Source organism: Phycodurus eques, chromosome 4, assembly GCF_024500275.1.
Source record: "Phycodurus eques isolate BA_2022a chromosome 4, UOR_Pequ_1.1, whole genome shotgun sequence".
Classification (NCBI taxonomy): domain Eukaryota; kingdom Metazoa; phylum Chordata; class Actinopteri; order Syngnathiformes; family Syngnathidae; genus Phycodurus; species Phycodurus eques.
Window position 1 is genome coordinate 26,876,841 of NC_084528.1, and position 15,932 is coordinate 26,892,772.

General features: G+C 42.2%; 1 protein-coding gene across 1 annotated transcript in view; it reads left to right on the forward strand.

The window, feature by feature from the left end:
* Nucleotides 1-15,932, forward strand: part of itga8 (integrin, alpha 8) — a 52,531-nt gene that overhangs the window by 20,225 nt on the left and 16,374 nt on the right. The window contains exons 11-18 of the mRNA XM_061674889.1: nucleotides 908-960; nucleotides 1,033-1,238; nucleotides 5,893-6,090; nucleotides 10,525-10,570; nucleotides 10,681-10,788; nucleotides 14,492-14,547; nucleotides 15,369-15,526; nucleotides 15,636-15,767. Of these exons, the coding sequence (XP_061530873.1) occupies nucleotides 908-960; nucleotides 1,033-1,238; nucleotides 5,893-6,090; nucleotides 10,525-10,570; nucleotides 10,681-10,788; nucleotides 14,492-14,547; nucleotides 15,369-15,526; nucleotides 15,636-15,767 (957 nt within the window). The remainder of the gene's footprint in view (nucleotides 1-907; nucleotides 961-1,032; nucleotides 1,239-5,892; nucleotides 6,091-10,524; nucleotides 10,571-10,680; nucleotides 10,789-14,491; nucleotides 14,548-15,368; nucleotides 15,527-15,635; nucleotides 15,768-15,932) is intronic.

Sequence of the window (15,932 nt, forward strand, 5' to 3'; positions counted from 1 at the left end):
AAAATTATCCGGCCATCTGATTTCTGTTGTGCTCATTTGTGTCATGGCTAATTGGAGCCAATCTCAGCTGACTTTGGTACGTACTCCCTGGACTCTTTGTGCACAGATAGACAAACAACAATTAGTGCTCATATTCATACTAATGGACAATTTACAGTCTTAAATGCATGGTTTTGGAAAGTAGGAGCAAGCCATAGTACACGTAGAAAACCTACGCAAGCACGGAGTAAAATGCAAACCCCGCACATCCTATTTTTAAATTTTTTTTCATTACGAGCATTATATTATTGTGACTTTTCTTTCCTGATTGTCAGGAATTAAACTAGAGTGACATGATAATAATAATAATAATGCAGAAATGAGAAGGTTTAGGTTGCTGAGGACACTGTTGGGGAAGGGTTGCTGTCTTCTGGAGCCCCAGAAGACAACAACCCTAATAATAAAAAAATGTTCCCATGGAAAGTTTCCAATTTTGAAAATTTCTCGAATTTTTTTACCCTCCTGGCATATGCAATGTTTTTCCATGGGTCAGTGGGTCACAAATTATTGTGCTCTACAAATACTGCCAAGGAACAAGTGGCCTGGCAATGTAAACATGTACACATGACCCAGAACGGTTCTGTTGTGTTTGCATATTCTAGATGATAAGACGTGTATCTCAGTTGTTGGCGAGTTATAACATTTGGAAGAGAAATTGGAATTTAAACAAGATTAGTAATTAACTCATTCACTGTCACCCCTCCCACCTAACATCAGTATTTTACTTCCAAAGCCGTCAATGGCAGTGAATGTGTTTTAACAAAGAATTTGAGAAAGATTGCTTTTACTGAAATGTGGCCGAGCTGCTTAAATGGTTGGTGCCACCAGTGTCCTCCTTTTGTATAATATTCAATGCTCTGTCCCTCAGATGGCCTCTTATTTTGGCTACTCAGTGGCTGTAACCGACCTGAATGGAGATGGGTAAGTGGACCATATCATATTTGCATGAATTGCATGTATGTATTAGATCTAATCGCCACCTTGTGCGTCCAGGATGGATGATGTGCTAGTCGGAGCCCCCCTCTACATGGAGAGGGAGATGGAGAGCAAACCCAAAGAAGTGGGGAGGGTCTACTTGTACCTGCAGAAAGCCCCGCTCACCTTCTCCCAACCCATCGCCCTCACCGGCACGCACACCTTCGGGCGCTTCGGCACAGCTATAGCGCCTCTGGGAGACGTCAACAACGATGGTTACAACGGTAAGATGGAGTAGTGAAAAAAAAAGTTTGTGGGAAAGAAAAGATACAAAGGAAATTAAGATGGATTAAATTTATCTGAGTAACACAAACAAATGCGAGAGGAAAAATAACAACTCCTCTGTGCATACTTCACGATCTTTACCATTTTTGGCTTGAGGCTGTTAGAGAAGTGGCAGATAATAACAAAAACTTGACCTTATTATTGTAGCGTTATTACATAAATAATAGAAAGAACCTTTAATAGCCAATTTCCTTTTTAGGGTAAGCATTTGTGCAGGCTTGTTTAAGAGTTTGAATTAAAGAGAAAATAACGATGATGTGTTTTGTCCAATATATCCAATGGAGACTGTTCTCACCAGAATTTAGGAGGAGTTTGTACAACGAATGTGTTGGGATTAGAGGGAAACTTAGGAATTTGGGGATAATGAAAAGAAATTGTGCTTTGATTCAGTTGGTTTCATGAGAGTAATACATTGGAAAATCTAATATCAACAGCCATTGCTTTTCAATAAAATCTTACCTCTAAAGACCTGTTTGACAGTTAACAATGTTAGAATGATACTCAAAACATTGCATGGTGATGGAAATACACTGTACTTGTGTAGAGATGTTTGTTGAAAACAGTTGCATAAAAAAGAAAAATGTGTTTTATGATATTTTTTTAATAAACCTTGATTTAGAGTCACAACAATCTAGTCAAATGTAGTGGAATAACGGTCTGCATTGCCGTAGTTGCCGGGAGAGGACAAGAAATAAAGCCACATGCTCATCAGTTTTGAAATAAGTTGGCCTTCCCCAGTGATGCTCACTCACCTGGAGTGAGTGCACTAATTCACATATTATTCCCCTCACGGTTGAAGTCTATTACTACTTAGGTTTGTCTAGATTAAACTGAAAGTCTGCACAAGTTCATATTCAGAATGTCTGTCTGTCATCAAAAGCTCAAACGAGAGAGCTCGTCGTCCAGTCAGGAAGTGCCGCAATGAAAGGTCGTCCGCGTGAACACGTTTCCGCCCGTGATGTCCGAGGTCAAAGTCTTGTTGTCTGAGCAAGTTATTTTTAACTCCGCATGTGCCTGGAGATAGAAATCATCTGGGAGTGAGTTTCTGTCCTGGAGCCTAGAGTTCATTTCTCTTCTGTCTGTTTGTTTTATCCTCACATTGATTGGACTCACACACATGCACACCAGCCCGGAGCTCCAATATCGACGCAGGTGAGACCTTCATGACGAACGGATGCACATCTGGCCCTTTACGTACGACATCCATCCAAGTGATTTATGTTTTAGTTATTCACAGACGCTGTCCGTTAATTTGCGTTTCACCCCCGTTAAACTATCAGATCAATAGCCAGTGAATCAATAGCGAGGCCTTCACTGGCAGGCAACACAAATCGCATCAAGCTGTCTGTCAGGATGTGACAGGCTCCCAGGGGCTGCAGAGGATGCTCTTAGCGACAAGCGTGGACTTTTTTTAATCTAATGAGCGTTCGCCGGTGTCTGCCTGATTTCGTTATTGTGCATGACATCACAATCGTCATGGCAACGTCGCGCTCAGGGTTGTCAGTGACTTTTCTTTTTTGAGCATGTCAAACTGTTTAAGTGTGCGAAAGCATACCTGTACCTCCCATTTTTTTTCATCAGTGTGTAATCACTAGCATATGTCATCATAGTGTTTGTACATTCCTCAACCATCCACGTTTGCACTCATCCTCACGGTTTGTTTAGAATCAGCTGTTTAAACTAGTTGAGCGCAGCTGAGTTCACCGTTTATAGACCCATATGTTTTTATTTTTAATCATCTCAATTAACTTCCTGTCACCATCGCTCATACTGATCTACGTGATGACTGTGACATCATTGGAGTGGTGTTTTTCTCTTCTGTTTTGAAGTAGAAAACCATCAAATCCACCTAAACTGAGACAATGCGGACAGGAACTGGACAATGCAAAAGCCGCATTGGCAGCTGACGTTTCGGTTTTTGGGAGGATCTGTAGCGCATCAATATCAATATTGTGGTAGTTGGTATATGCTCACTTTTGTAAGTAATTACTAATTAATTACTCCTAAGTACTGCATTCAATAAAGGTAGATGATACCTTACGAGGCGGCACGGTGGCCGACTGGTTAGAGCGTCAGCCTCACAGTTCTGAGGACCGGGGTTCGATCCCCGGCCCCGCCTGTGTGGAGTTTGCATGTTCTCCCCGTGCCTGCGGAGGTTTTCTCCGGGCACTCCGGTTTCCTCCCACATCCCAAACACATGCATTAAATGGAGACTCTAAATCGCCCGTCGGTGTGACTGTGAGTGCAAATGGTTGTTTGTTTCTATGTGCCCTGCGATTGGCTGGCAACCAGTTCAGGGTGTACCCCGCCTCCTGCCCAATGATAGCTGGGATAGGCTCCAGCACGCCTGCGACCCTAGTGAGGAGAAGCGTCTCAGAAAATGGATGGATGGAAGGATACCTTACGAAGAGCTCTTGGACACAGAAAACTATTCTTTATTGTGCCGTTTTTATTCCTATTTTCCTGTTCATGTTGCAGAATGCTGAACAATTCACTATTCTATATTAAACATGATTAATATATCTGAATCAAGTTGGCACTGCCCCTAAAGTCACCACTGTCATTGTTTACAGTCTGTAGGAGAGTTTCACATCATTTGTATGCTGCTCTGGCACATGCTGTTGTGTAACAATACATTAAGACACTTGCAGGCACACAGCGACTCATACAGTGTATACTGTACATACAGTATATGCTCTATACAGCGTATACTGTAAATACAGTATACGCTGTATACAGTATACAGACATGGATACACTTATCCACTCTAGTCTGGTTCATGTGGAACTATGTACTTGGGCTGACGGGGTCCAGAGACAAACATGATGTCTTGAAAGGTTTATGCACGACAGGAGCCAGTCGTTCTCTAGTGTAGGTTCATGCAAATAAGCACCAAACGTCATTGCATATAATGATCAGACTTTTTCTTTGAGGGCAAGTGCTTGTGTATGCTGGTTGCATACTGTATGTGTGTGTGTTTTTCCACTACACGTGTGAAAGCCGTCTGCAGGAGTTTGAGGTAATAGTTCAACCTTTTATGGAAATGTACTTGCCTACCTGCTGTCCCGCCAAGAATTAGATGAGAAGATCAGTGGGGGCTTTTACGTTTATACCCAAGATACAGCGCAAGAGCTGTTTGGCTAATCTTGAAGATACAAATAGTTAACCCCACTTTCGGCAAAATTGAAAGAATACATTTTTCTCATTCCACTCAGGGCTTAGATTGTTATTATTATTGAGCATTGCAGTAAAAAATGGTTAGAGATCACGGGAAATAAGTTAGCGCGGTAAAAAGAAAAATATAAACTGATGCGGGGACAACAATAACTTCCTGGACATGGAAAGAAAGGAAATCACTTCTTTTAGTCTTCATGCTGAGCTAAATAAGCATTCTGTGTTTCGTGTTACCATGAGAACAACATCAGCTAGCTATTCATTTTTGGCACCTTGTGTGTCAATAGAGTCTCAAGAAAGTGATACAATTTCATACTCTGCTTTCAGAAACTTGATAAGATTGCTTAATGTATTTTTTTGGGGGGGCGGGGGAGCATAGTGTCGAGTGGTTAGCATGTCTGCCTCACAGTTCTGAGAATTGGTGTTCAAATCTCAGCTCCAGCCTACCTGTGTGGATTTTGCATGCTTTCTCTGGTTACTCTGGCTTCTTCCCGCATTCCCAAAAAATATCTGTTAGGTTAATTGAGAGACCTATATGGTAAAGACAGAGCGAGCAGAACTACTTACTGTGATGAAACGAGACTTTATTTTTACGGCACTTTGTCACGTCAGTGACATCGAAACACTCGTGCAGTGCTTACGCTGTGTCTTTAGACCAAACTTTCACGGTGCTTATGTTGGCCATGTGTATGAAGTTGTGGTGAGACTTGCCAGAGGAGTGACAGAAGAGTAACAATAACAACAACTTTACAAATACTGTACAGATTTACAACAAGTAAGATGTTTAAATATAGCTAAGTGTTGTTGTGTGCACGCATCTGTTTTACAAGCCTCATTTTTTAAATGTACAGTGTTTAATGCTAACTGCTCGTTGCTAAGATAGGAGGGTGGAAACTTACCACTATGTTGCATTTTTATTCAACCTCAGGGAATATATTACGTGTCATTTTACGTTTGTAGTTATTCTGTATTTTTTCCAAATTGTATGTTATCACTCTAAACTCCTGTGTTTCAAAAGCAAAATATAATGTTCTGCCTTGTTTTCAGCAGCATGTGTGCCACGTTTGTGGAATTGGTTGAGGCAGGTATGTCATATTTAGGGATATACTGACATTCGTGTTGTGGTAAAGTACTTCAATTTTTTATCCCTATGAAATTCTTATGAGACAGTTGGGATACGATTTCAACATCCAAGATGGCTAGAATACCGAGATACCTGCAATGACCTAAATATGTCAGAGAAAGAAATAACTCATAGCTAAACCAATGGCAATGATTTGAAAGGATGCTGAAGAGCTTACTGATATTGTCATGGGGGCAGGTAGACAAAGGTCGCTTGGAATGTTTTCCCTGATTTGCTTTCAAGGGGACCAGAACCGTGGTGATGTGTAAACCATGTGCATGTGTGTCATCCCTCAGACGTGGCAGTGGGTTGTCCGTTCGGCGGAGAGGATCGCGGAGGGCGAGTATTGATCTTTAACGGCCACAGAGATACAACGACACGGGGTCTGACCCTGAGCCAGGAGCTGAGAGCGGCCTCCGACACAGCCGGAGGCCTGCCTGGTTACGGCTTCACCCTGAGAGGAGGCCAGGATCTGGACCACAACCAATACCCTGGTAAAGACGCAACAAGCCAGTCCTGCTCTGCGTACTGCCCGTGTTTGTATCATCAAAATTCCTTTTAGAGTTGCAAATCCTTCACCTTTCCCCTCACTGTCCTGCTGCTCTTATTACATCCTCCCTCCTCTTCATTCCTGACCTCCACATTTCTTCAGTCCTCCTTTTACCATGTTCTCCTCTGCTGCCTCCCTCGGCTCACTCTGCGAAAGTAATCATTTGGAAGGAGGGCCGCCAAGGAGCTTTGCCAATGAACTGCATACAGTACATTCTATACTGAGACTCTACGCAACAATCTATCTAGGTCTGTCTGTCTATCTAACAAGCTATGTACCTCGCTGATAGATAGATAGATCGATAGATAGATAGATCGATAGATAGATAGATCGATAGATAGATAGATAGATAGATAGATAGATAGATAGATAGATAGATAGATAGATAGATAGATAGATAGATAGATAGATAGATAGATCGATAGATAGACAGATAGATAGATAGATAGATAGATAGATAGATAGATAGATAGATAGATAGATTGATAGATAGATACCTACCTACCTACCTACCTACCAACCAGACTATCCCTCCCTCCTTCACCCTGTCAATGCATCCATCCACCCATATCATCCCTCCCTACAACCATCATCGCTACATCTGTCCATACAATCATCCACCTCACCATCCTCACTCAGTCCAACCATCTCTCCCTCCACACCATCCTCACACCATCCAACATTCATGTATCAATCCCTCCTTCCTTCCCTCCCACACTCCTTCCTTACTCTATCCATCCATTCCTCCCTCCACCCCACCATTTTCGAGCTTCCACCGACCCCTCCTTCCTCCTCCATCTATCACTTCACTCCCTCCTTCCTCACTGAATCCATCCCTCCCTCCCTCACCCCACCATCCTCACTCCATCCAACATTCATGTATCAATCCCTCCTTCCTTCCCTCCCTACCCCCTCCCACACACCTTCCTTACTCTATCCATCAATCCATCCATTCCTCCCTCCACCCCACAATTTTCAATCTTCCACCGACCCCTCCTTCCTCCTCCATCTATCACTTCCTCCCTCCTTCCTCACTCAATCCATCCATCCATCCCTCCCTCACCCCACCTTCCTCACTCCAGCTATCCATCCCTTCTTCAAAATCTCCTTCCATTCCTTTCGATGTAACTAACTCTCCATTCATCGTCTATCTATTCCTCTTTTGTTCTATCCATCCATTCATCCCTCCCCTGCACACACTCCCCATCCCTCCCTCCATGTAAGAACAAACCTCTACAATGTAATCGAATTGAGAAGTAGATTTGTTTGAGTGTAAGGCAGTTTGTATACACACTTGTTTACATCTGGGCGGGATGAAACCCATTAGACATGAAGCAGGGCTGTAAAATTACAAATCGTTTTATTAGCTCATTTCTCTGCAATTTGGAACCACTCTGCGCTCAGGATAACACCACTATTAACTTTACCTTTTCTTTTCTTTGCTTATACCACCCTTCCCTCTTTTTGTGTGCATGTGGCCAGAGTGATGATTCTTAATTTTCCGATGTAGGCACACGCCTAAATGCACACATTGCGTGGCTTGTGATTTGTTTCATTAGCGGTGTAGGGAGTGAGTTCCAGGCTCCTGGTTAAAGTGAGACTTTGTGTAACTGCTTATTAGAAATGCTGCAATTAGAAACAGCGTGGTGTAAATGCAAATACAAGGGTAACAGGTTGAAACTTTGGTGCAGGAGGAAGTTGGGTTGAGTCTCTGGGTGGCAAAATAGTGGTCCAACGCAAATACATGCGGCGTTTAAGCTCACAAATGTGTAGTGCGGCCCGTGTCGCCTGTCATTAAGGAGCCGGTATACGGAAGTGAGGCACACACACATGGTGAGTCGTTTGCAGGTCAGTTAAGTCACACTGTTCAAAGGTAGCAAAGATGTTTGATCAGCCTTATGAGAGGACTGTGAGGCCTGCAAGTTGCCATTAACGTTCAATGTTATTACTCACAGACACAGTACAGCATCATAAACTTTGAGCTACTTTTAGCTACGATTGAGGGTTGTGTCGTATATATTTCTGTTTTTTGAGCTGAGGGTGACGGGAAACTCAAAATGAGCAAAAAGTGTGTAATTGTGATACCAAATTTGCAACCGAGCAGAAGTTACATTACTGTGACTACAGCTGCACCAAAAAATGTTAACGCATTAAAAAAAAAAAAAAAAAAAATTGCACTTATAGAAATGTTTTTCGATTTGACTCGCAGTATTTTTTTTTTTTTTACATTCAGGGTTCTACATGCAGCCACCCCTAGCTCTGCCCCTAGTCATCATGGTAATGAAAGCTGTACCCCCCAGTGAGTAAAGCCCTTTAATTGAAGACACAGAGATGATATTTCATTAAAGATGTTGGAAGCCCTGCAGGAACACTAGGGTTAGGGTGAGGGTCGGCCACTGGGTCACGGTCAGATTCCCAGTGGATGGCTTTTAGGAGCAGCTCGGGGGTGAAAGGTGAAAAATGGACAACATTTACCTGCCAGTCACACAGGCATGCTGATTTACAAAGAGCTAAGGCAATGTTTTTCTATGTGTGTGGTGCTGAGGCGTCATTACGTTTGTCATCAAGTACAAATTTATTGCGAATTCTTCTCAACTTGCAAAAATAGTGCAGATCCGAGTAATACTCCAGAAATAATATTTGTCAGCTATTCATTGTGGTATAATGTTGCACATCATATGGAAAACCCCTCTCCCAGTGCACTTGCGAAAATAAGTCACAGAATAATTTAAAATCCCACACAGACACCCAAGAAAGAAGAAATCCTGAGCATCTCCTCAGAAACCAAGTTCTTTTCCACCGAGTGCCATTGACTTTTGACCTCTCCTCATCACTGCTGGTCCCCCGCAGTCAGCGCGTCCCGCCAGTGACAGCTTGACAGTCTGTCTAAACTCTGCGCGAAGGTCGTGTTTTCTTAGCAATAGACGGACACCATCAACTCGAGAGGCTGCATTACCAGGAGAAAACTATGTTAAAAGACATACACTTTAAACTTGTACTGGTAGAAAAGGATTGACATGTAAAGGAAAGTAAGCCAATATTTTATTATTAGTCTTCCACTTAACCCTCAAATCAGAGAGTGGTTTTAAGGAAAGATACCTACCAATTGCAAGGATGGAGTTTCCTGCTTCCCGAGCCCAATACAGCCGGAGGGACCCAGAAACTTGGAGCAAGGTGCTTCTATGCATCTCTCACCATCTGGTGAAAGCACACCTTGCTCCTGATGCCTTTCACAGATTGTAATTTATTAAAGGCCAAGTACATGAGCCTCTACCCCCTCCCCCGCCTTAAACTGTGCTTCCTCTCTCCCTGCCCCCTTCTGTACACCTCCAAGTGCCCAACAAAAGCCACATCTCATGGTCCATCCTTGTCACAACCACACATAGCAGCCCCCTGCACCCTGGGCGACAAGGGAGTGGGGCCTAAATGTTTAATGTTGTGGTTTCAGCCAAAGACAGAAACAGATGTGACTCTTTCCAATTCAGTTAGTCCCCTTCTTAAATATGCAGGAAGGGGACAAGCACGACAAAGGACGACAACATGAGTACACTTAAACTATACGGGCAAGTTATCGAAAAGTCCTTTGGGCTTGGTTACGAAGTAAATCCATACATATTAACATCATTTATCAACCAAAATTTGATCGCATGTATCCATATCATTTCACAATCAGACCATGTATTGTGGTTTTACCCTTTTGCCAAAAAATCCTTCAGTCAGTTGTAAACACACAAGTGATTAATTGACTTTTATAAACTAGTACTCTAGTTAGTTGCCGCTCTGCATGTGCATTAAGAGGTTTTCTTTCTTGGGATCATGTTAACTTAATTTGACTACGTCTGGTTTTAGTGGCTTGTATCAATTAAGTGCCTCTCTTTACAATTGACAGATTGTTTTAATCACTGTGTTTGTGTGTGTGTGTGTGTGTTTGTGTGTGTGTGTGTGTGTGTGTGTATGTGTGTGTCCATAACCACAAGCACTAAATACCAGCATTCTTGGAAACTACACAAGCCAATTAAAAGTTCATCCCAAAATTGATGAAAACAACAAATAGCTGCATATAATGAGGTTGTGTGGCTGTCATGCAAGCTAAGTTGCTGCTCAGCCATGTGGAACGATGTAGCCTAAATATAAATACAGACATGAAGATTTTTTGGGGGTGTCTGAATTTAGTCTGGGGTGGGTCATGGGTAAAAAGCGAAAGTGGAGCGATAGCCGCACCTCACCCCGTGTCCTTGTGCGTGTGTATTAAACAAAATGAGCGTGTGTTGATGAAGATTGTTTGAAGGCTTAAAATCAATCCCATCTGTGGCCCTCTTTGAAAACCTCTTACTTCCCTTATCCTCTCTCTCTCTCTCTCGCTCTCTCCCACATGCAGACTTGATCGTGGGATCATTTGGTGCTGGAGAGGTGTCTGTGTACAGGTAATGCAAGACCTTGCCCTTGGTACTTTAAAATTCAAGGCTTACCTCACAAAAAATGGCCTCCATTTAATTGTGTTGTGGCATGTGGACGTGTGTGTGTTTGCTCATAGGGCTCAAGCTGTTGTGTCTGTGGAGGCGGCAATGATCCTGACTCCCAGGATCCTGAATCCTGATGACAGACAGTGTCATCTGCCCCTCACTGATACAATGGTGACCTGGTAAGATCTCTGTGCCACACTCACATTTACATAATTTAGAATCTTCAATTTATGGAACATGTGTGTTTTTTAAATTTGGGAGGAAGCTGGAGTCTCCTGAGAAAACCCACACAAACACGGGGCCATCATGCATACTAGGCCTATAAACCCAGATTTAAACCCAGGATTTGTCAACTTTGAGGCAAACCACTATTCCACAGTGCTGCCTTAACCTAACATAACCTTATATTGTATATCGCCATCAGCTTTGCATGGAAAATGGTGTCTGGCTAAACCACTATGTAGTTTCTGTATCAAGTTATACCATCAAATGTGTTTTAAATGATCAAGGCTGCTGAAAAAAATGATTCAGTTTGTTGTCAGGACTGCTGACACACACATTATGTATGCAAAAACAAAACACAATACAGTATTGTGGTCGCCAGCTGTTTTTTTTTTTTTTTTTTTTGATTGGAACGCTTAGAGGTTGGACCTTGTGAGCTCTAAGTGGGATGGTTCAAATGTTCCAGCGGTCTTACATGCTAAAATCCCATACTAAGCTATAGAAATAAAGTACTGGACAGTCCTCCCACACTGAAGCTAACGTGACTGGAGCTGTTTTTGTACATAAATATATACACTAGTATTGTAAAGTCACCATCAGATTAGATGTTTTATCAGTCCTAAAATGAATATTTCTCAGTTTACAATGGTATCGACACACAACGTTTCGGGGTTAAGAACGATGTGCAATGAAGTAGTTAGCACAGCAGCGTAAAGATATGTAGTCACACGGCTCAAGAAAGCACACTTAGTTACCATCGGACTTGTTTTTCATTTGATTGTTTTATATTCATGACCTAGAAATGTTTTTCATACAAATATTTACTGTAATTATGACTTTACCACTGCATTAACATAGGTTAGTGATAGACTACGGCACGCTCTGAATGACATACAAATTCTGCTTGGATCATAACACTGGAACTCAGTCGTAAACTGCAGACCCCATTGTACTAGAATGCAACCAATATGAAAAAGTAACCCCAAAATATTGTTTATAATATTTTTCTGTAGCTGTACCTAATATTAAAGGATGAAAGTCAAACATGGGACGAATGAGATCTGCTGCTGCTGTAATGAATCCGAAATCTGTGGCTGGACTCCTGCTGCTTATCCGGAACCATAGCACACAGTGTAACGCATTCACAATCACAGCACACGCTCACATGGACAAATATTTCACCTCTGTTTTTACACATCTGCCCTCAGCAAGGACCCAGTGCAATACCAAACCATATTTCATATAACCTTTGGGACTCTATTAAGTTTGAAACCTTATAATCCTATTTTGAATATATTATTTTTCCCCTGGGTCAGTTTGGACAGTTGAGTGAGGCCCGAGTCTAAAATCTCCCGCTGCTTCACCTACGTGGTCCGAACATATTAAGGTTGGAAGTGGGACTGTTTAGACAAGAGAAGTGTGCTGGGCTCGCTGCCATCATGGTGCAGCGGCGTGTGAGTGTTGGCGGCAGCCGAGACGGGAACAGAGATTTGAGCCTGATTGACAAAAAGCACTAAACTATGGAGCTGTGTCATAATAATACTCAGCTAATTCAAATAAACATGCAAAAAGTTGGTTCGGAGGTATGGAACCAGATATGCCATGACACACACGCGCACGCACGCACACACACGCACACACACAGGATCAAACAGCAGCACACAGATTTAAATGGCACCATAGGAGAGATTATCATGGGTCAAGGGGTGAACGTTTGTAGTGATAGCAGGCCTAGTTTGTGTCATGTGTTGTCGCAACTATAGGCAAAAAAAAAACCCACAAACATTAAGAACGTTGCTAGGAAAATAAATTCTGTAACTTTTATCTCCACAGAAGAGAGTATTGTTCATAACCCTGCCAAATTTGAATTGTTAAAATAATCGTAATATATGAAATACGTCTTCAAAATCATGAAAAATCGAGTCGTTCTCGAGACTACGCCCCTGTCAACTGTCAATCAAATACCCCTCTTACTACACATAAAAATGAATACCACGTCTAACATCTTTCTAATGCCTACACATAACTACATGTTTGAGCGAAATAAATCTGATTAAAACCTCCGGTGGTTGCAATATATCCCACCATGTCATCGCGGGGCTTTTCCATGCCTGCGCAAATGATTTCACATGCCGACTGTCATGTCAGACTTCTTAAAAAAAAAGAATTACCTCGCTCTCCTGCCTCCGCTCAATGACATGCGTGCACTCATGGTAAACAACAAGGCGCTCTAAAGTGGCCATGCAACCCCAAAGACCCCGGTCCACACGGTGGATGTCAAGTACGACTTTTTATCTAATTTTTCTCCCGTCCTAGATTTCACTTTACAAGGTTTAACCAATCATACAATTCAAAAGACAATCATTTCAAGTGACAGTTGTTGGAGCCTGCCTTGCTTATTGCATTATAGGATTATATTATGTGATTATGTACAGTACATATAAATTAACAGACCATGCTTTGCATTAATCATTGTTGCTGGAGCTAGCATTAAAAGGGGCATTTAAATCACTGATACATTCAACATTTATTATTTATATTTATTCAAAACGCATTGTAATATGATTCAGCTGCGGATTATCTCAGATATACAGTCTGCTATTGTTTTAAGTAGTCTGTGGTCTCACAAATAAAAGTGCAGACACTGATCCCCTTTTTTTATTTTTCAATATGCAAACAATGCATTCCAGTTTACATTTTTATGAATTTTGAAAAAACTGGATCCAATCAAATGTTGTTTTGATTTTTGTTTTATTTTTTTTAAACTTCCAGGCATGCATCCCCTGCTGATTATGACTGGCCGTTACTCACTGTTCTTGTAAAGGCAAAACAGATTGCGGCTAGGCAATGAATCTTGGTCACAGGTTTTTTTTAAAAAATGCCTTACCTAATGTGGTAGAGGAGATGATGGGCCATGAATGATGGATTGAGGATAAGACTGGTCTAAGATGTTTTAAAAGCTCTCACTCAATAAATGCAACTTGGGGGTGGAATGGGTGGGGGGGGGGCTCTGGGGGGGCTACAGTAAGCATGTCCAACAATAACAACGTGTTCAGTGGTAAAGCACAGATGCTTATTCGGGAACAATTCCATGTACTCTGTGACTAAGAAAGCGCTAAGGTATGGTGCGTACAGTATGCCACACTCACAAGCATGCACACACATTGCACATGGTTAGAATCCACACCCACCCTGATACATACAAAACATGCAACACTCACAAAACCACCTAAATGACTAACCCAGCTACTAATTATTGAGTGTGGCGCCCACTCAGATGAGCTCAATATGTACATTGAACTCATTAGCGTTGTTGAAGTGGAACCAAACAAACTGTGCCTCATGTTGTGTAGTTTTAAAAAGGAGTGTCCACACGCTTCCTTAGATTACGAGATATTAACAGCCCTAATGTGGGGCTCACTTTACTCTTTTCTTGACTAAAGAGGCGATAACACACACGAAAACACACATATATATTGATAAACAGAAATACTGAGAGGAAATGGAGAACATTTGCCCAGGCTCCTATATCTGTTTGTCTAAAAGAAAGCTCCCTGAGGAATTCACCACCCCAAGAAATAAATTACCTGGAATAAGTCCATTAGCTTGTCCACACTGAGCACTATACGCAACATTAACTCTGCATCACTTATCTTGCAGCCTGAAGGTGGATGTGTGTGCACAAGTGAGTGGAGTGGGCATCCCCAGCTCTGTGGGTAAGCAAGTTTCGGCTCGTTCGTACCATTCAGCTCTCTATATTGTGTGACATGAACTAATCCTTCATTTATGTGCCATACATACTGTATTTTACATAATAGTATACTGTACATACAAGCATCAACCACTGTTGACTCTGTTTTTTTTCATGTTGAACGACTGGTTAGCACATCTGCCTCACAGTTCTGGGGACGGGTTCAAATCCTGGCCCCGCCTGTGTGGATTTGCATGTTCTCCCTGTGCCTGGGTGGGTTTTCTCCGGGCACTCCGGTTTCCTCCCACATCCCAAAAATATACGTGGTAGGTTGATTGAGGACTCTAAATTGCCCGTTGGTGTGAATGTGAGTGCGAATGGTTGTTTGTTTCTATGTGCTCTGCGATTGGCTGGCGACCGGTTCAGGGTGTACCCCGTCTCCCGCCCGAAGATAGCTGGGATAGGCTCCAACAGCTCGCGACCCTAGTGAGGATAACCGGTAAAGAAGATGAATGGATGGAACCAACAAATAGACAGCTGTGGGAGAAAAAAAAAATTATTACCGAAAGAGATCCTCTTCAAATTGTACACAGGTCATCTCAATAACTTAGAATGTTGTGGGAAGGAAAACTTTATTTATTACAATAGTTAAATTAAAAAAGTGCACCACCTCTATTTTATAGCTTCTCTACTGGGTAAAATATTTTATAATTTTGATGATTATAGCTAACTGTAGTGTAAATCACGATTTTTGACTTGAACTACATAATTTTGGTAGTCTTAATTTATTGAGCTGCACCTGTGTAACATCTTATCCTGCATCCATCGACCTCACTTCCTCCCCAGACCTGAGAGCAGAGCTGCATTTGGATTGGTTGAAAGGTGTCCGAGGAGGCGTGAAGCGAGTCCTCTTCTTGGACACCCAGCAGCCTCAGCTCACCGGACTCCTAACGCTGGGCTACAACCATCCACAGGCCTGCCTCAACTATATCATTTACCTGAAAGTGAGCAGGCCACGCTACAAGAGGCACACGGGCATTGTCCACTCGACTCGACCAGCTCTTCTGTGTATAATCTACTTTTCACTACATGGTGGTGTTTCTTGCTCCACAGGAGGAAGATGAGTTCCGGGACAAATTGACTCCCATCTCATTGGCTCTGAACTACAGCTTGGCTCCGCCCACTCAGGGCCAGATGCTCCCACCGGTGCTCAACTACTACAGCAGCACCGTCCTGCAAGAGCACGTGAGCATTAGCACCACTCCTTTATCTTTGCAAAAATGCATCGTTCTTGGACATAAATAGGCTTTCTCATCAATTAAAGATAACATAACATAAATTATCAGAAATCAGAATCAGAAAAATCGGGAAAACATAAAAGGTGAAAAACAGTTTAATGCTATATCTCCA